The 22,462-nt window shown below is 36.1% G+C and overlaps 1 protein-coding gene across 1 annotated transcript; it reads right to left on the bottom strand.

Annotated features, from left to right (window-relative positions):
• Positions 1-13,605: 13,605 nt before the first annotated feature.
• Positions 13,606-19,441, bottom strand: LOC128230349 (serine protease inhibitor Cvsi-2-like). Its single transcript, XM_052942540.1, has 3 exons — positions 19,337-19,441; positions 16,785-16,898; positions 13,606-13,761 (listed from the first exon to the last, which is right to left on the bottom strand). The coding sequence occupies exons 1-3, from the start codon at positions 19,377-19,379 to the stop codon at positions 13,655-13,657; spliced, it is 264 nt and encodes an 87-aa protein (XP_052798500.1). The 5' UTR covers positions 19,380-19,441; the 3' UTR covers positions 13,606-13,654.
• Between the last annotated feature and the right edge of the window lie 3,021 nt (positions 19,442-22,462).

The following is a 22,462-nucleotide window of genomic DNA, read 5'->3' as shown; positions in this document are numbered from 1 at the left end:
TTCTAACTTTTACGAGATGTCAATTATAATACAATGGAATATATCTGTGACACTTAAAAACAGCATAGATCGAGGCTAATGAGTCCGAAAGACAGATAGAGAAACATAATATTTATCAATGTGACTCTTTTATACATTAATTTATTACATACAGATAAAATGTATTTAAAATGTATGAGACCGATCCTTAAATACTATGAGAAAAAATTAATTAAAATAATACAATTGATTAAAATCAAACTGAAAGTAATCAATAATTAAGACCGTCTGTGATAATTTTTATATTTTACATCTTATATCAAAGGACTTGATATGATAACTTTAAACTTTAAACTTTTTCAAAAAGTGTCGCCTGCGTATCTGAAAACAGGAATGAAAGTTTTTTTTTCTCCGATCACGCATGTTTATATTGCCATTTTATAGAAACGTAAAAAAATAATTGTATTTGATGACAACCTTTTGCAACCTTTCGATTATCCTAAACAGAAATTATGTGATATATTACACTTTTTGTTGTAACAAATAAGATCATTTTCAATTATAAAGCACTTTAAAACAAAACAAAATGTGTTGTCTTGAATTGTTATTGGATAATAAATGAGAATATGACATTAAAAACCGACATCGTCCAAATGCTGCATTCACTTCTAGTTCAAAGACCTGGTCACGTTGGTGTATCCGTACCCACATCGGCACAGATTGTCCATGCAGTGTATTGTGTGGTCGCAGGTTGGGTCTGCACAGTCCGAAACTTGAATGCATTTTTTCACTGCAACATGTCAAAAAACGAAAATCATCGTTATTCAGTGGGTCAGTGCATTTTGGCAATATGGGGGAGGCCACTACTCTATGTGGCAAGTTTTGCTGGCGGGCAGAATTAAGGCACTTTAAAAGACGTTCCGTTAGAATATATGTAACGCAAAAATTGGCGTATATGTATATATTACGTACTATGTAAACGCGCAAAATCGGACTGTTAAAATGTGATATATAAGAATTTAAACAATGAACGAGCACCAACGTTAACATTTTTAGTGACATCTTGCCTTGAGTGCATGTAAATGAAATGTAAAGCAAATACCGAGTTGTTTGGATTGAACAAAGACGTCATCCATCAGAATTTCGACGATGACATATATGCACATTGGTTTTTAATAGTGTAAGATCGCAAATATAACTGTTCAAAGATAGATCACCAACAGTTATATTTCAAGGATGACTTAATATATTTAGTTTTGGAGTTCAATTAGTGAAATATAATTCAATATTTTACTGACACAAATATTTTTTTCTGTTTTTTTTTTTCCCATGTCTTTCTACTTTACAATTTAAGGGATAAACATGATTATCAATTTTAGTTGTTTTTTTTCTTCATAAAAGCACACCAAATTATTTAGGCAAGTAACGACATTGGACGTTGTACAATTATGTTCAGATCCCGTGCGCGCTGACTATTGATTTGGAAGTGAGATCGGGCTTAACATTTAAAACAGGGAAAACTATCAAATTGATTTTTTTTTATGTTTCTCATTCCATTTTCATGTATATGTAGAATCTCTATAAGCTGTCGGAAAACATATTATTCTTAAATATAACCAACGTAACCATTCATACAACTCGTACCATGAACCTGGGCGAAGTATGTCTACTATTCCAATGTAATATTACCAATGACAGAACTATGGACACTGTTTACCATGAGTGCATGTACATATTCTGACGGACACGTCACGGTGTTACAGTCACCGCTGTACCTGCAGTCCTCCAACACAGCCACTCCTAAAAATCATTTCAAACGTTTTCATGTAATTTAAATTTTAGAGCAAAATATCCGTTCATAAATGTTTAATTGTCTTTGTGGCCTTAAACAATATAACTGTAGAATCATAGATTAATTATGAGCACTTGCATTCAAAGGCAACAAAACTTTCAAGAATAAGAATATCTTATGTGCCAAACAAATGCCCTACACTAAAACACAACAGTTTTCTTTGTGTTTTTGGTAGTTACTTCTATTTAAGGAAATATTTTCTTTTCACAAGATATGTATTTAGTTCACTTTATTTCTTTTCAGAATATTTCTTATTTATAGTTATAGCAAAGACGCCATAAGACATTGTTGCTGGCTAGTCTAGAACTCTTTAGCATTAAACACTTTCGCAAGTAGAAAGACCTTTCTGTTTCAATCGGAATGAATTGGAACAAATCTCGGATATCATGATTCTTTATAACAATTGCTCAACCCCATACTTCACCGAACATGTGACAAAGGATTTTTTATTCATAGAGTGTTATTCAAACTGATCCAGCCATCTCCACCCACATTTGCTTACATAAAGACCCCTTAATAAATTATTGTGTATATATACAACCAAACAATTAGTATTATTAAAATGCAAGATTTGCACTAAGTGCCCTTATTCTATGTTTACAAAATTTCAATATCATACGGAGAAGGATTATGCGAAATCTTTAATTATAATACATGTAGATTAAATCGATATTAAAATCATGCAACGAAACAAGTGTATTGAAACTCACCGACAAATGTAACCAAAATAAATAAAATTGCTGTATTCATTTTAGTTGTTCGTGTTGCAATAAAACGTCGTACACCAGTTGGTTTTATCTCTATGAGACAACTGGTCAGTATTACGTTTTCGGGTCACGACACCTTGTGTCCAATTAACCAAATGGTCCTGGACAAATATATCCACAAACATTTTGTTAGGTCATGTCCATATACATTTAAAACTATTCCAAATAGGGGGCTAAAGATTTGAAAACGTGACAAGGACAGCCGTCTAAAATGTTAACGTAAGCTTCTGTTAGGATTGTTTATCATAGCAAAAGAGTAAACTTAAAAAAATAATGATTGGGGGCCGTGAATGTCAACTCTATGAACCTATGGTAATTAATATTTAATAGTTAATGAACTCGGTAATTGAAATAATTCGAATAGACCTTATTATTAAACCTATTATTATTATTAACAACTCTTCTTCTCGGCGATATTCTTTGCTGTTTCAATGACCAGTTCAGGACGGAAACATATGGATATAGAGTGATAAAATATGGTTAAACATATTAATTACGAGTTGACGTTTACACGAGAAACAAACTTTCCAGTGTTGTTATTTTACTTCTCCTCGACAAAGCACACTTGTTTAGCGGCACTAGATTTGGCATTGGTGTTTATCAGCATGGACGTTGCCGTGTTAACTTGTTTGTCAAATATTCCATTTGATTAGTGTGCCAAAGTATATCAAATATGATGCCCCATCCGGTTTAGGGCAAACATTTTCGGGTTTTACACACAAAAATTAAGCCCTGGATCCCCTCCGGCTAAAACTACATATGAATTACTCCAGCAGCCAATGATAGAAAAACTTGATAATTTATCCGCATGCTATCCTTTGGCGAGTTTCCACATAAAAATAATAGGATTGGTCAACAGTTTTCTTTGTATAAATATTGACAAATCAAAACACGTTTTGACTACACACATGTTTTGTGTAGCTGAAACTTTAATTTTCAGTTTATCAATAAGAAGAAATATGCACACTTATTCAAACTTTAACTCATTCCAACCACTAGCGGATTTAGAGGGGGGCGCATCCGGCGCGCGCCCCCTCTAAAATCGTCAAAGTTTACTTTTTATGTCAATTTAGGAGATAAAAAATAATAAAATACGCCCATAATGCATCATTTTCAACTACAAATTGCTATTTTTTCTTGATTGCTTAACCTCCAATCCATATGCAAACAGTTTATGCCATACACTTTCGATTCAGAGGGAGGGGTGCATGTCAAAAGGTTGCGCCCCTAAGCTACGCCCCCTCTAACGTTGATTCCTGGATCCGCCCCTGCCAACTGAGTTAAACAATAAAAGCGAAGAACCCCACTTATTACAGTTTATTGTGACGAGAAGTATACACAATGAGTTCATTTCAAGGTATGCTCCGAAAACCTGATCGCTGGCTCACCATCCGCATCGACATTTGTTGTCCAGGCAATGAGGACGCCCTCGATCGCAGGTCGGACACTCGCCAAGAGTGATGCACGAAGTTGCTACATAAAAAAATGAAAATGAATGTTCTAATGCACGTAAATCTGTAAACAAATGCTACTGCCTTCAACTGAGGGCTAGCCTTTTGTTCTTATACCTACTGTCAAAGCAAGTGGCTGCCCGCATCAAATAAAAACGTATAAACAGCTACTGCTACTGCTACTACTACTACTACTACTACTACTACTACTACTACTACTACTACTACTACCACCACCACCGCTAGTACTGATACTACTACTACTACTACTACTCTACTACTACTACTACTTCTACTACTACTGCTGCTGCTGCTGCTGCTGCTGCTGCTGCTGCTGCTGCTGCTACTACTACTACTACTACTACTACTAATACTACTACTACTTCCACTACAACCACTACTACTACTACGACTACTTCTACTACTAATACTATTACTACGCTGCTATTGCTGCTGCTTCTGTTTTTTGGCCCACCACAACTATTTCATTATTATCTCTATTATCTCGTCGATGTAATGAAAGTTTCGCCGCCGATTTCGTCCACCCCAACACGAACTGGCAACAATCAGTCAAACATAGGCTCAAACAAAACTAATTTAAACATATTTGATCCTACTCGTAAACTGCAATGTTCTTAACAACCCGAAATAGGCATCATATATAAAGACCTCATTTGGAAAAGTGTTAATGATCCTCGAATGTTTAAGGTTCGAAAAAATAACATATATTTTTACTTAATAACATATTTTCAAGGGGTATTAAGTATATGAGTGGAAAAGGTTTTCGAAAGCCGTTTTTGTGTATGCATGTTAACTCGAAATAAAGTGTTGAAACCATTTACCGTTCTTGTGTGTACATGTGCACTCGCGTTGAACACAATCCAAGTCATATCCGTCTGAACAAGTCACATGATCACATGACAGCACTCCCCAGCAATCCTCACTCCATACCAACCCTGGCGTACGAGTTATGTAGTTTCAATTTTAGTGTTACATTTTATAGAACAGAGAGTTCCTTATGTAAATTTAATTGTGTTTAGTTCATTTTAAAGACGTTAACGCAAATGGCTTGGCAGAATTAGTTTAATTAAACAAACAAACAAACACACGACCAACAAACAATGAACAAACGCTAATTAAAGCATTGTTTATATTTATCATTACATTATGATATTATACTATGAACTAATTTTTGACTACCAAAATAGATATCGAACATATTCATTCAAATTTGATGATATGACTGGACCAATCAATATACGAGGTGATTATTGCGAACTAACTGTGGAGTATGTCCTGTATAATTGTAACGCTATTTCAAAGCAGACGAGCCAATTATGCAATTTAAATGAATCAAAACTCTTTGTACACTTTATTGCATTATGCTATGATTTTATTTGGTGATATTTTGAACATGGAGCAGTGTGTAGCGAGGCATCAGGCCGATATAAAAGAACAAATCCTAGATTGTCACTTGTCCACACATATCTGCAAACACTAGACAAGGTTAAACCACAACAACAAAAAACAACATACCGATTGCTGCCACAACAACAAACAAAGCCAATAATTTCATGCTGATTTAGCTTGTCGAATCACACACGGTACCTTGAGGAATGAGAACATCTGCTGGACGCTTTCAATATTTAAGGTCTTATACAACTTTTGACCTTGTGTCCGCATGGACCTTAAAGTGACCATATCACGTACTCATACATTTTAATCAGCAGTTAGTTGGTCAAGTGTATTACTATTTAATTCATCTTTTTAATTTGTTGATAAACTTGAGCAGAAAAGGGCAATTTTCTAAGTAGATATGGATTATATTATTTCGATTTGAGGTGGTGTACTTCATGTTGATTTCTGAATCAATCATTATAGCGCCGTTTAAAACATAAAAAGTATGTATAAACTCAAACTTCAATTCACTTTTGGTATCAGGTTTTAATAACTTATTTTATAGTCTAACATATTTGTTGTTAGATATTGACAATATCCTAACATGTCTAACAAGAAGCGTATGCATAAACTCATCCGATTTTGTCAAGCGAACAGGGGTTAAATACGACGCATGTTTTAGCAAGAGATATGGGAGTTGCCTAACATACTATAGGGCATGTTTAATATTTAGTTCTGCACGACAACACTTTTGATGCCGACGTCTGCTCACACCAAGCATACTAAAATGTTTATAATAACTCGACCGCTCTTCTTCGAAACACAGACATGCCAAAAGAGGTATGCAAATACAATTGCATTGCAGCATAAAGTTTTCAAATAAGCGGGTGTATTGCTCGAAACGTGTTGGTATAATTTAACTACGTATTTTTTCAAGCGGTGACACTGATCCGGGATGGAAATTGCCCGATCCGCTAACAAGCGGTGTCCCCTTCAGTGGTTCCCGATCAGAAATCATTTGTCAATTGTTGACCGATCGGGAACCACCACATGCCATCGGAAACTTTTCCTGTGCATAAGATTATTTGGTCTACGAGCACTCTAAAACCATGAAATAAATCTGAAATCCTACCGTTCAGATTGTTTTATTTTTCAATTTCTCCATTCTTAAGATACCGATCGGGAGCCAGCACATACAATCGGAAACTTGTCCTGTGCATAAGATTATTTGGTCTACGGACACTCCAAAACCATGAAATTATTCTTAAATCCTACCGTTCTGATTTTTTTTGAATTTCTCCATTCTTAAGATATCGAAATTTAAACATGTGCCCTTATTTGGAAGCACTAGTTTTCCTATCGGGAAACGAAACCCACCAGGCAGTGAAAATCACTTTTAAGTTGATCCTGTTTGAGAATCTTTGCCGATTTATATTGCTAAAATTGCTATTACAACTGTTAACAAAAATAGCATGTGTTTGTCCCCCAATATCTCAAGTATGCTGAAGTAAAAAAACAGATTTTGAAAAGTAGGATTTTAGTTATTTTTTTTTTGGCTATTACGATAGGTTGATTGTCCGTCCGTCGTCCGTGGTCAACATTTTCCTTCAAACAAATTCGCCTCCTAGACGACTGTGACAATTTCAACTAAACTGGAACCAACAACCTACTTTTGTATGTATATATACATATATATTTATATGTAAAACATATACATCACAAGCACTGAAGAAAACACAAGCTTAGTACACACAGACATCAATGAATCGTTAGACAAGCAAATGTTTGGGTAAGAGGAATTCCATGTACAAAAAGATTAACCAGTTTTTGCGCGCTCAGTCTAACTTTTTCGCAACATTTTAAACATTAGAAAACAACCTACATTCTCTGCCAATGAAATTGCAGATAGGCATTCATAAAGTATTTGGCTTAATCATTAAGAATTTCAACTTTCGCGGGTGTTGAAAGGTCCGCCAATTGCCAGTCATCCGATACACACTCCGAGCATCAGATTTTGCGTTTACAATATGTCAGCTAATAATGTTGTATTTTAAGTCATTAAGATGACCTGAAGTTATTTCTTATTAATTAAGATCTTACTTTATGTCGTCTACCTATTACTAAAACTTGTATACGATTATTAAAGCCATACATAATCCATAAATGAATAAATCCAGTCGGAGCAATTTCCGCAATTAGAAAGTCACTTAGTATAGTTCGCCTAAGTAAAGGTTTAAAGATTGCAGGATTTGAACATGATTTTGCCGAAATTATATGTAATTGGGCTTTAACGTGTACTTGCTATTGAGTTTTCACGTGTAATTGCTATAGGACTTGCACGTGTACTTGCTATTGGACTTTCACAATAATATGCAATTGGACTTTCACGTGTTCTTATTATTGGGCGTTCACCTGAACGTGGTATTGGTTTTTCACGTGTACTTGCTATTTGACTATTACGTGTACGTGATTTTGGGCTTTCACATGTACCTGCTGTTGGACTTTCACATGTACTTGCTATTGGACTTTTACGTGTACTTGCTGTTTGGTTTTCACGTGTACTTGCTATTGGACTATTACGTGTACTTCATATTGGGCGTTCACGTGTACTTGCTATTGGACTTTCATGTGTACTTGCTATTGGACTTTCACGTGTACTTGCTATTGGACTTTCACGTGTACTTGCTATTGGAATTTCACATGTACTTACTATTAGACCTTCACATAAACTTGACATTGGGCGTTCACGTGTACTTGTAATTGGGCCTTCACATGAATTTGCTATTGGGCTTCACGTGCACTTGCTATTGTAGTTTCACGTGAACTTGCTATTGGACTTTCACGTGAACTTGCTATTGGACTTTAACGTGTACTTGCTAATGTGCTTTACATGTACATGCTATTGCACGTGTACTAACTATTGGAATTTCACGTGTACTTGCTATTAGACTTGCACGTGTACTTGCTAATTTGCTTTACCTGTACTTGCTTTTGAACTTTCACGTGTACTTACTATTGTGCCTTCACGTGTTCTTCCTATTGGAACTTGTGTACTTGCAATTGGCTTTTCAAGTGTACTTGCTATTGGACTTTCACGTGTACTTGCCATTGGGCGTTCACATGTCTTTGCTTTTGGGACTTCACGTGTACTTGCTATTGGGCGTTCACGTGTACTTGTTATTGGCCTTCACGTGTACTTGCTATTGGCCTTCACGTGTACTTGTTATTGGCCTTCAAGTGTACTTGCTATTGGCCTTCACGTGTACTTGTTATTGGCCTTCACGTGTACTTGTTATTGGCCTTCACGTGTACTTGTTATTGGCCTTCACGTATATTTGCTACTGGCCTTCACGTGTACTTGTTATTGGACTTTAACGTGTACTCGCTATTGGACTTTCAGATGTGTTTGCTATTTGGCTTCACATGTACTTGCTTTTGAACTTTCACGTGAACTTGCTATTGGACTTTCACGTGTACTAACTATTGGACTTTCACCTATACTTGCTATTGGACAACACGTGTACTAACTATTGGACTTTCACCTGTACTTGCTATTGGACAACACGTGTACTAACTATTGGACTTTCACCTATACTTGCTATTGGACAACACGTGTACTAACTATTGGACTTTCACCTGTACTTGCTATTGGACTTGCACGTGAACTTGCTAATTGGCTTTACCTGTACTTGCTTTTGAACTTTCACATGTACTTACTATTGGGACTTCACGTGTACTTGCTATTGGACTTTCACGTGTGCTTGCTATTGGACTTTCACGTGTACTTGCTATTGGACTTTCACGTATACTTCCTATTGGGCGTTCACGTGTATTTGCTATTGGACTTTCACGTGTACTTGCTATAGAACTTTCACGTGTACTTGCTATTGGACTTTCTAGTGTACTTGCTATTGGACTTTCACGTGTACTTCCTATTGGACTTTCACGTGTATTTGCTATTGGACTTTCACGTGTATTTGCTATTGGACTTTCACGTGTGCTTGCTATTGGACTTTCACGTGTACTTGCTATTAGACTTTTACGTGTACTTGCTATTAAGCCTTCACATTAACTTGACACTGGGCGTTCATGTTAACTTGCTATTAGAATTTACGTAAACTTGTTATTGGCCTTCACGTGTACTTGTTATTGGCCTTCACGTGTACTTGTTATTGGCCTTCACGTGTACTTGTTATTGGCCTTCACGTGTAATTGGCCTTCACGTGTACTTGTTATTGGCCTTCACGTGTACTTGTTATTGGCCTTCGAGTGTACTTGTTATTGGCCTTCACGTGTACTTGTTATTGGCCTTCACGTGTACTTGTTATTGGCCTTCACGTGTACTTGCTATTGGCCTTCACGTGTACTTGTTATTGGCCTTCACGTATATTTGCTATTGGCCTTCACGTGTACTTGTTATTGGACTTTAACGTGTACTCGCTATTGGACTTTCAGATGTGTTTGCTATTTGGCTTCACGTGTACTTGCTATTGGACTTTCACGTGTACTTGATGTTGGGCTTTCAAGTGTACTTGCTATTGGACTTTCACGTGTACTTGCTATTGGGCGTTCACGTGTTCCTGATATTGAGCCTTCACGTGTACTTGCTATTGGGCGTTCACGTGTACTTGCCATTGGGCGTTCACATGTCTTTGCTATTGGGACTTCACGTGTACTTGCTATTGGGCGTTCACGTGTACTTGTTATTGGCCTTCACGTGTATTTGTTATTGGCCTTCACGTGTACTTGTTATTGGCCTTCACGTGTACTTGCTATTGGCCTTCACGTGTACTTGTTATTGGCCTTCACGTGTACTTGCTATTGGCCTTCACGTGTACTTGGTATTGGCCTTCACGTGTACTTGTTATTGGCCTTCACGTGTACTTGTTATTGGCCTTCACGTGTACTTGTTATTGGCCTTCACGTGTACTTGTTATTGGCCTTCACGTGTACTTGTTATTGGCCTTCACGTGTACTTGTTATTGGCCTTCACGTGTACTTGTTATTGGCCTTCACGTGTACTTGTTATTGGCCTTCACGTGTACTTGTTATTGGCCTTCACGTGTACTTGCTATTGGCCTTCACGTGTACTTGTTATTGGCCTTCACGTGTACTTGTTATTGGCCTTCACGTGTACTTGTTATTGGCCTTCACGTGTACTTGTTATTGGCCTTCACGTATATTTGCTATTGGCCTTCACGTGTACTTGTTATTGGCCTTCACGTGTACTTGCTATTGGGCCTTCACGTGTACTTGCTATTGGGCCTTCACGTGTACTTGCTATTGGGCCTTTACGTGTACTTGCTATTGGCCTTCACTTGTACTCGCTATTGGCCTTCACGTGAACTTGTTATTGGGCCTTCACGTGTACTTGTTATTAGGCGTTTACGTGAATTTGCTATTTGGCGTTCACGTGTACTTGCTATTGGGCCTTCAAGTGAACTTGCAATTGGACTTTCACGTGAACTTGCTATTGGTTTTCATGTGTACTTGCTATTGTGAGGTCACATGTACTTTTTATTGGACTTTCACGAGTACTTGCTATTTGACTTTCACGTGTACTTGTTATTGGGCGTCCATGTGTTCTTGTTATTTGGCGTTCACGTGTACTTGTTATTGGGCGTTTACTAGTACTTGGTGTTGGACTTTCACGTTTACTTGCCATTGGGCGTTCACGTGAACCTACTATTGAATTTCACGTGTACTTGCTAATGGATTTTTACGTGAACTTGCTATTGGACTTTCACGTGTATTTGCTATTGGACTTTCACGTGAACTTGCTATTTGACTTTCACGTGTACTTGCTATTGGATTTTCATGTGTACATGCTATCGGGGCTTCAAATGAACTTGCTATTTGCCCTTCACATGAACTTGCTATTGGACTTTCTAGTGTACTTGCTATAGGGCCTTCACATGTACTTGCTTTTGGACTTTCACGTGTACTTGCTATTGGGCTTTCACGTGTACTTGTAATTGGGCCTTCACGTGTACTTGCTATTGGGCGTTCGCGTGTACTTGCTTTTGGGCGTTCACGTGAACTTGCTATTGGACGTTCACGTGTTCTTGCTTTTGGACTTTCACGTGAACTTGCTATTGGGCGTTCACGTGTACTTGCTATTGGGCGTTCACGTGTACTTGCTTTTGGGCGTTCACGTGAACTTGCTATTGGACGTTCACGTGTTCTTGCTTTTGGACTTTCACGTGTACTGGCTATTGGGCGTTCACGTGTACTTGCTTTTGGGCGTTCACGTGAACTTGCTATTGGGCGTTCCCGTGTACTTGCTTTTGGGCGTTCACGTGTACTTGCTATTGGGCGTTCACGTGTACTTGCTTTTGGGCGTTCACGTGAACTTGCTATTGGACGTTCACGTGTTCTTGCTTTTGGACTTTCACGTGTACTGGCTATTGGGCGTTCACGTGTACTTGCTTTTGGGCGTTCACGTGAACTTGCTATTGGACGTTCACGCGTTCTTGTTTTTGGACTTTCACGTGTACTGGCTATTGGACGTTCACGTGTTCTTGCTTTTGGACTTTCACGTGTACTGGCTATTGGACGTTCATGTGTTCTTGCTTTTGGACTTTCACGTGTACTGGCTATTGGACGTTCACGTGTTCTTGCTTTTGGACTTTCACGTGTACTGGCTATTGGACGTTCACGTGTTCTTGCTTTTGGACTTTCACGTGTACTGGCTATTGGACGTTCATGTGTACTTGCTTTTGGGCGTTCACTTGTCCTTGCTTATTGGGCCTTCACGTGTACTTATTATTAGGCGTTCCCTCTAACTTTTTACTTATTTTTACAACTAGTTTTGATCTGGTTATAAATGGAACACCATGACCCAGTCTATTAAGTCAATGATGAACCACCGAAAGATAATGATGTTTTTATTACAAATGGGATATTCAGCACTAAAAACGATCGAATACTCGAACTTCCTCAAAGAAATCTGTTGTTTGCTTGCTGTTCTAACACAGAAACAACTTTAATTGATAAACGATTATGTAAATGAGTCGCTGCAAACGGCTACTTGTACGTGAAGTCGTGCTCTACATTTTAAATGCTAACGTTATTCGGGTATGAGTGTTTTTTGTACAAGATTGGATATCTATGACATGTTCAACTTGTTATTCGACCGGGAAGACATGGACAGAGAGATTTCGCAAATGACTTTAAAGACACACAGTATTTTTGATTTGAACGGGTAGCTACATCTTTTGTCTTACAATTGTGGTTATAAGATATTTCTCGCTTGCTGTCACTAGCTTAAGCATTTTCATAGTAAATGTTCGGCTTCTCTAAGCTAAAATGGCCGAGGAGTTCCGAACACTTCGTGGCTGTTTCTTGGGTAGATCAGAGCCCGTGTTCGTTTCTGTGTACATGAGAAACTAGCCCTAGTGGGAAACGGGCCTCGTATTTCCACAGAGACTTGAAATTATGATGCAGATCCCAACAGCTGCACTTGGCTTACTTTAAATAGTTGCTTGACCCTAAAAATCTTGACACTTGTCAATTATGTAACCCTAGTGGATTTTGAGCTTTTATAAATGAAATATCGTCGAAAAATCATGATTTATAGTTGTTTTGTGTCCCATGACGTGATAAGCAGCCCATAAAATGTTTTGTTTTTATATACAGGGTCAAGACTGATTTTACCCAACTGAGGCCACAAGCAACAATTTAAAGTAAGCCAGAGTCAGCTGTTGGGATCTGCATCATACTTTCAAGTCTCTGTGCTCATTTCTCGTCTGTTTGCTTATTGGTTTCTAAATTATGCAAGATTACTCAATATCATAGCAAGTTGAGGCTTTTAGGCTTCTGGCCCCAATTTCTCGAAACTTCTTAAGTCCCTTATAACAGGATTAAGCTAAACTCACTTTTTTGTTGTTCTGTAATATGCGTTATATTTACTTCTTTAAGAGTTTTTATGAATTATATAATAAAAATCTGTATGCTAATTAAAAGAAACCATTTTTCATTCATCAAAATCCATTATAAGTATGTATTTTGGATGATTGAAATAAGCGACTTAAGCCTGTTAAGCTTAAGAAGTTTCGAGAAATTGGGGCCTGGGCTTGTACTTGTCGATTATGTCTTCGCTGTGGCAATATTAACAGTATTTGCAGCCACTGTATGTATCGTTTAAAAATTTGAAATCTCTGAATCTACAGTTTATTCACGCATTACATACATCAAACATGAGCCAGTTATCCCTGACTGTGGTCACGAAAACCACAGCGGCACTTGTTGTCCACACAATGCTCATGGCCGTCAGTGCAGGCTGGACAGTCAGCAGTCGTGATGCATGATGCAGCTGCAAAAACAGTATAATGTAAATACTTCTTCAGTGTGTTTATACCACGTAAAAAATTGCGTCATATATGCTTCGTCGGAAGGCAATATTTTGCTTCGATTGAAGACTTTAAACAATGATAAATCAACTATTTCGTCATCATTTTAAACGAAACATATCGCAGTCTACGCTGCTTACAGAGCCCCCGCCTTTGGTCTTTTTACCAGATTTTAATTGAGATTTTAGTTCTTTAAAACACTTCGACGAACCTTTTTACAAAACCGAAGCCTGACTGAGCACCCTCAAAACATTTTTTTGGAAGAGTTTTGTCGAACTAAAGAAACTAATCACCTAATCATACTCCGGTAATAATTCGAAAGCGGGCTCTTTAAGCGTCATAGACTGCCCTTTGTTTCATGGAAAATGGTGAAGAAAAAGAAAAGTTATCTTTGTTTTTTAAAAGTTTTCTTTCGAAGCAAAATGTTGCCTTCCTACGTAGCATTAATGACGTAATATATCACGTGGTGTACACACTGTTTTTGTAACGATCCGTTCGGCTTTCGAGGGTTAACTTCACCGTAAGCCACACATTTCTTGTTTTGTTTAAAGCTGCACTCTCACAGATATACCGTTTTTACAACTTTTTTTTATCTTTTTGTCTTGGAAAGAGCAAATTTTAGCGTAAATATCTGCAAACCAATGATTAAAGATTGCTGACAAAAAATCAGATCGTAGATTTTCATTCGAAAATTAATGTTTTATGGCTTAAACCGTTACTAATGGTTTAAGAAAAACGCAAAAAAATATGAATTTTTGAATTGAAATATAAAAAAAAGAACTGCCAACAGTCTTATATGACTGGTTTCCATGCATTTTCGCAAAATTTGGCTCTTTCAAAGACAATTTTTTTTTGTCAAAACGTGCGAGGTTGTGATCTACATTGTATATGTGTTAAATTAAGTTTTAAACAAGAGACGTCGTAAGACAGCGCGCTCGACTACGCCGCTTTGACTTAGAATACAATAACGATGTAATAATACCAAGTTTGGTCTCTTTATGTCAAACCTAACTAAAATTATTTGATACATAAGGTGTCTTTGATGCTGCCCTCCCACCAGCCCGCCCAAACAACGACGCAAGTCATTCAAATAACTTGATTTCCCATTATGAAAATATGGTTAAGAATATACAAATATGCCTTTCAAAGGAAATTATTATTTTTTATTTGTATTAAGGCTTAAAACAGTGTTATGTTTCTTGTTGTAAGATGGTCGTAAATGATTTTGAATTTTATTAAGTGCATTTAATGAACGGTATAGAAGTTTTTTTTATTAAAATCCCGACTTGCCCTTAACTTATACTTGCCCAAAACTTTAACCTAAGTCAATCAGGGGCCATAACTTGTATTAAGGATATGGAGTTATGTTACCTCATTGGATGATGGTCCTGAACAATTGTGTGATGTATTAAGTCAATTGAATGAAAGGTATAGAAGTTATTAAACAATATCCCAACCTGCCCTAAAACTTTAACTCAAGTTCCATAGTCAATCAGGGGCCATAATTTGTATAAAAGATAATATGGAGTTATCTAACCTCATTATGTGATGGCTATGAACATCTGTGTGAAGTATTAAGTCAATTGAATGAATGGTATTGGAGTTTTAAGTGAAAATCCCAACTTGCCCTAAAACTTTAACCTGCCCTAAAACTTTAACCTAAGTCAATCAGGGGCCATAACTTGTATTTAGGATAATATGGATATATGTAACCTCATTGTGTGATGGTCCTGAACAACTGTGGTAAGTATTAAGTCAATTGAACAAAGGATATAGAAGTTATTAATAAATATTCTAACTTGCACTAAAACTTTAACCTAAATTTCATAGTAAATCAGGGGCCATAATATGTGTAAAGAATAATATGGAGTTATCTAACCTCATCGAATAGTCGAGCTAAAATGAATAAATAAACCCGAAATAAATGTTAATATATAGCATTAATATTTAAAATGAAAACTCTAAAAAATGAGGTCGGTATTCTCCTTTCGAAATCTCCTCTCACATTAAGGAAATGCCCCTCGAAACATTCACTTATAAACATAAATTTTGTTAGAGACATTTAAACATCAAATTGCTTAGTGCATTATGTTTCACAAGAAAGCATGCATGCCATTAAAATTTCTGACAAAAGGTTGGACAGATTAATGAGACATTTATTTTTTATCAAAAGAAGCAGTCGCTTGAAATATTTGGTTCGGAAAAAAGGTGCGGTAAATCTGTCGATCGAAACATCAATTTGGTGTTGCCTTGGGCTTCCACATTCCCCTTAAAAATTGCACGGTCGAAACGATGGGGGAAGCCATACACAGACCTTAAACATTATAAAGCCACTTGCGGTTCTAAGGTGTACGCACCCCGGGCGCCCCCTCCGCGGCCCCGGCGCCCCCTCCTCTCTAAAATCGTCCAACTTAAAGTTTACTTTTATTTCAATATAAGTGAAAAAACAACAAATAAAATACGCCCGAAATGCGCCATTTTGGACTAGAAATTTTAAAAAATTTCTTGGGGGGGTATCCCTTCAAACACTTTAACCTAAATAAATTTCGGTTCTAAGGGAAGGGTGCAAGTCAAAATGTTATGCACCTGAGTTACGCTCCCTCTAAGATCGAATCCTGGATCCGCCCCTGAAAGCTTCTAAAGCTCCTTTACCCATTCGGTACTCCTAGGCCATTTTCAATCGAAAACAACGTCAGAAGTGTGCTGGTACATCAGTGGAATTAGTTCGTAATGTTTTGAATAATAGTATTAATTAACTGTAGTGTTTTAACGTGTATGTTGAATATCTATGTTTAAATTCATTGCCAGTGAAGTGTTTTATTGCATTAATAATTAAGACTCCCAAGAGTAAAGTCATTAAGTTTAATACCTAAATTGGAATTAATACGCGATCTTCTTGAAGTGTAGTTGAATGTAAAGATTTATGACGTTGTAAACCGTTTGTTTTCGATGGAAAATGGCCGAGGAGTTCCGAATGCTCCTTTACCGTTTGTGTGAGTACATGTGCACTCGTGTTGAACGCAATCAAGCGTCCAGTCGCCCGCGCAGGTGAGATGATCGCAGGAGAGAAGCGTGTGACACTCCTCCGAGAGAACACATCCTGTAAATATAACAGGTTTGCAACAATATAAAATATACCAGTGACGTTAAACACCATACAACATTCTTCACAGTGAATATTAAAAAGTATTCGGCCTCAGAAAGGGAAATAATAAATGAATATTTGAGGAAACAATAACCATACCGATAACTGTCCCAACAGTGATACACAGAGCCAAGACTTTCATTTTTCTAGCTGTTTGTTCAATCACAAACTGCTTTGAGTTTGAATTCCGTGTTTCTTATCTTTGTCCTTCATTAAATGGAAACCCATTTAAAGTGACCCCAACATTCACTGATTAAGATATTTTGACAGTTAGGATAGTCTGTGTTGTCCGTAACGTTGTGCGTCAATCGGAACTTCTCTGCCAAATTACTACGCGATCTACTTTCAGTGTAAAGAAGCAGATCGTGGGAACACACGTGGCGGCATCAGTATAAATATAGTCCTTGTAGATCAGGGAGAAACATAATGATCTACAAACTTTATGTTTCAAAAACCCTTAACAAAACTTTGTAAATTGGGGCCGATCGAGCCAAAATCGGTACAGTGAAAGCAAAGCTTAAATGGTCAACATGGTTCAATGAACTCGGTTTTGTCGGTCTATATATTTCTATCACCATGTTCTCATTTTGTTGCCATCTTCATATGTGTGATTGCATTTTCACAATTACATTTTAATTAATACATTTCTTAATGCAGACTTCGGTTATTTCCGATGAAATATTTAAACATGATGCAACTGCATCATGATATATGGCAACAATTATTCTTTAAATATTTGGTGTTATTTTTTTCTATTAAATTCTGTGAAAATGCCAATAATTTAACAAAATTCAGACATAATATACTAGTTTACGGAAAAGTTGCAATTTCCATAACGTACAATAACCTTATTCATAACGGCCATCTTTGACGCACTATTGGCTTATTGATTCTATTTTGTATTTTTGAGTGAATATTGATTTGATATGAATTAAATAAATAATTTATTCAAATACTTTGAGTAGAGATATCTTTTGAAAAACACTTAATGTTTCCAATTTATCAAACGGTGATAATTAAAGAAGTCCAACTTCAACACAAATTATTTATTTATGAAACAACGTTTCGGCCATTCGGCCGTTATCAGGTTGTATGTTTAGCAATTTATCAAACAGAAGTCTTAAATTAATTATTATATCCTAGAAAAAACACGCCTATCTGGTAGTAAAATCCATTTCTGTTATATTTTGGCGTCAGTCAATAACGTCGTTTTCAACTAAATAAGGTCCAATTGTTTTCTTATTACATTTAAACATACTTGTACAATGTTGGCAAAACATTATGATGTTTGGCCAGATATCAAGCCAATGCACAACTCTGATAAAAAGAAATCACAATTCGGATACATTTTTGGCGCCATCTTAGACGCCATATTGATATTGGTCTTTTTTTCAAAATGCCGTTCAATTGCTTGAAATAATAGATTTGATTCGAAACAATTCCATTACGATAATACTTGACAAACAATTAAGCAAATTAAAAAAAAATATCTTGGAAAATTAAACATTTTCGGACATTTGGCAGGCATATTGTATGCCATTTTGAGTATTAGCCATCTGTAATGTGTGTTTTTTTTTTAAATACAATTGCAATTTTCTTCATTTTATAACTATAAATGTTATGACCTACGATTAAATATGAAGTTGCATGCACTCTAAAACAACGAGAAAAACTATTTCATTGTGTATGTTAAATTCCTTGTTGACCGAAAACAACAACGTAAAAATACCACGCTATTATAGGTATTTGAAGAATATGAATCAAAACACAGCTGTCAGGTCAACACTTGAAATGCCCTTCTGATTTGGAGTACTATTTTTTTCCGGCGGGGCGAAATACGGCATTATCCTATGTGGCGGTTGAAGGAAAACATATACGCAAAGCGGCATGGCGAAACTACGACAATACGAAAACACCCAATATAGAGGGGCGCAAAATAACGATGTGGAAAGGCGTGAATACAAAAACACGCCGTATGTAAAGCAAAAATACGCGAAATGGTTGTGCGAATCTACGAAAATACTCCCCGTTTCGGGGCGAAAATACGACATGATTTTCCGACATATTTTTACCTCGCGACTTGTCGTATTTGCGTTCCACCATATGGCTTATTTACGACCCGCCACATGGTGTATTTCTCGCTTCCCCGCTACATGGCGCTTTGTTGTTCTTTTACCCCGCCATTTAGCGTATTTTCGTATTTATTTTTTCGACGAAATCAGCAAGCAAAAGCTACATCAATTACAAAACTCTTGACTCAAAACAACCCGATTAATAGTCTTAAAATAATGCACAAAGTTTAAATTTGTTAATTATGAAATCTCGTTTTACAAAATGTTGATAAATGTACAAAGTGGATTATATTATGTATCAAAGTAAATTCTGAAGCATACCAATAACTGCCCCAACAAGTAGAAACAAAGCCAAGAATTTCATGTTTCGAGCACCTTGTGTATTCACAAACTGTCTTGAGTTTAAACTTTACATTTAAATGTTTCTTATCTATGCCTTAGATAAACTATTTTGAAACTTTAGATCGCGAACTGTTTCACATAAGACTTTGTTGTCGACATGTTTTGCTATTATTAAATTAGTCCTTATTAATTGCTTACGCGTATACTAAATTTAAAGAGACTCCATCTGCCATCTATACTCCTGTTGTTTTGTTTGGTAACCGATCTCAGGCGGTAACCCTAGCAATTATTTAGAGATATACGTATGCCAACTGTGGGTGATGGTTTTGCAACGTAGTTATGTATGTTTGGCTCATGGATTTCTATGGATTTTTTTTTAAATTCTTATAACATTTACAATCAGTTTAAATTTGAGCATAATCAAAAGTAACAAAGCAACAACTTCTAGTACAATCTTTCTTTCTACCTTTCTGTAGTTTATGAATGCTTCTTTTTATATATATTTTGATTTTCCTTTATTTTTTAGCATTAAGTAAGTTATGGTAACCCGTTTGCCTCTGTCCATTTGTTGTTATTTAATCTGCTTATGTACCCTATATTGCATGAAGGACTTTGCATACTTTTTTAATAAAGTACCAAAGTCTCATGTTGCGTTCACTCTATGATTTTAAACATTCGCTTATCTAACGGTTTGAAATGCAATATTTGCTGGCAATTCTTTTCCAAATTTAGAGTAATGGAAATCTTGAAATGGTTACAACCATTATTATAGTCTTTGTTATTTACTAAATACGACAATTTGCACATTCAATAGAAGATGATATTTTCAACAATAAAATGACAGATGAAAACAAGTTTTGCCTTGTTCAAGAGAAGTATCCATATCATATCATATATGTCTTAACGTGTTACATTTGGAGAAGAGTGTTTAAATGATCGATGTTTTTGCCGTATTTTAAAACTTTTAAATATAGATATCACGAAACTTAGAGTTATGAATGTTAGTTGAAAGAAGTAGCGAAGTGAAAGAATTATAATATTTGGCAACGCCAATTATATCGTTGTATCTATGATTTCCGCAGTTTATTATATGTGAGACATTCAAGAGAAAATGAAAATCGTTCTGTTACAAAGTTTGATTTTTCTTTATCTTATCTATGGGAAAATATTATTATGCTTAATAGAGTGTTTCTGTGACGAAATTCTGGATATTATCTAAGTACAAAATTAAGTTTGAAAAAAATACATAGGAAGAATCTCACGAAGAAACTCTCATTTTTTTCATTCCATTTTTGCATTCATGTTAGTTTTGTACATTAAATATGTAGCAGTAAATGTTGTAACTTAAGACAAATTATACTCACTATTGAGAAGGTATCGAATGAAAGTAATAAATAATTTGTTGGAAAAAAATTCCAATGAGTTAAACGATATGTTATAGAACAAATTACATAGAACAAGTCGAATAAATCTTTGGAGTATTGTATGGGCTGTGATTTAGTGGTCCAGAAAAAAATATATTAATCAGTTAAGTACTTCACACTCTTGTAAGATGAAGTGTCCTTCGACATTTTAAAAATGATAAAAGTCCAGCTGATAGTTACGCTTATGACAAGCACAAGTGTTGCAGGACTATCTGTATTGTTTTCGAAGGAATACGCACCACTCACAGGAACGATACTGGACTATGGATATATTTCCGATGTTCTGCATTGTTTGGCAAACTGCTCCGCTAGGAAACTCTGCGATGCCGTGCTTCATAGCAAAGAAACGAAGGAATGTATTTCTTTATACAACTCGTTTTACATTCACGACTCAGAACAGCTTTTAGCAGACATGTTTATTGTAAAAGTAAGTTTTATAATTCGATATAAACTATTCCTCAATTAAAAAGTAATGCATTATTATGTCCCTCAGCCGAAGAGAAGTGTATTTTTGATTTTATCTATCAGACCACTGTTCGTCGATATTTTGTTTAAGCCGACCTTATTTTTCTTAAAAATATAACAATATAGAATACCATATCAAACACATACAGGCATCTGCGTTAAGTACCTTTGCGGTTCTTTTAGTATGTATATTCTTACATCATAGGATTGTAACAAAACAAGGAAAACGCAATTTTTATTTCAAGTTTTGATTTTTTATTTATTCCTCCCTTTACCCGACAAATTGAGTGAAAAACGGGCGTTGCATTTTCTTTGACAAACGGATAGGCAGAATGAGTCTCAGCATATCCAAGTGCAGACCATAACCAAGAAACCTTCTTATTAAAGATAAGTATCTTCGAAAGCTTGCTTACAATTAAACGTTTTAAAATAGAACATAATTGAATTGAAAACGTAAGTATATCATTATTCTTTGCGTCTTTCGCAGGAGTGGCTCAATAACAGCCTACAAGTGTGGACACCTCATGGCTCTTCTTACTACAATGATCCTGGAATTCAAGCAGATTGGCACAGCAGATTCATTTGCAACATTTGATGATAATTGCTCCTACATAACTTTGTTTGTCCCTATTTGTGTTTTAATCAGGACCAGACTTGTTTATATGCTAATAAAGTAAGACATGAATGTGTTAAATTGACATTCATTGTTGAGGATGAAAAATCAAAACTATAGATAGGGAGGTGAAATGAAAAGGCAATATATTTACATTATTATCCACTCTTCTGGACAGGACAGACACGGTTCTCTAATGACACTGTCAACTTGTATTCTTCAAAGTGCTTGTGACGTATATAGGTTGTTGATTTCAACATCTCACATTGGCAACCGTATGTTTAATTTACATATGAATTTATAATTAACCATACTGTATGCACATTAATCATAAAACATTGAGTACATTTATCCTGCATCTCTTATCAAAGCAATGACTTTATTACTCGACAGTGAATCTACTGTGTGAAGGATCTTGATACAAACAAGAACACAAGAAGTAGAAGCCGACGCGCGTCTGTTTTATTCAGTTAAACAAGGAAAATAATTCGACCTAATTAAGTGTTTTAAAGTGCTTTGAAATCATGCTCTGATATTCCTAGCTTCGAATGAAAAACACACTAAAACGTGACAGTGTCATTTCAGTGTGTGAAGTTGTGAGTT

The sequence above is a fragment of the Mya arenaria genome, chromosome 4 (assembly GCF_026914265.1).
Source record: "Mya arenaria isolate MELC-2E11 chromosome 4, ASM2691426v1".
Lineage (NCBI taxonomy): Eukaryota > Metazoa > Mollusca > Bivalvia > Myida > Myidae > Mya > Mya arenaria.
This window is presented reverse-complemented; position numbering and strand designations above follow the sequence as displayed.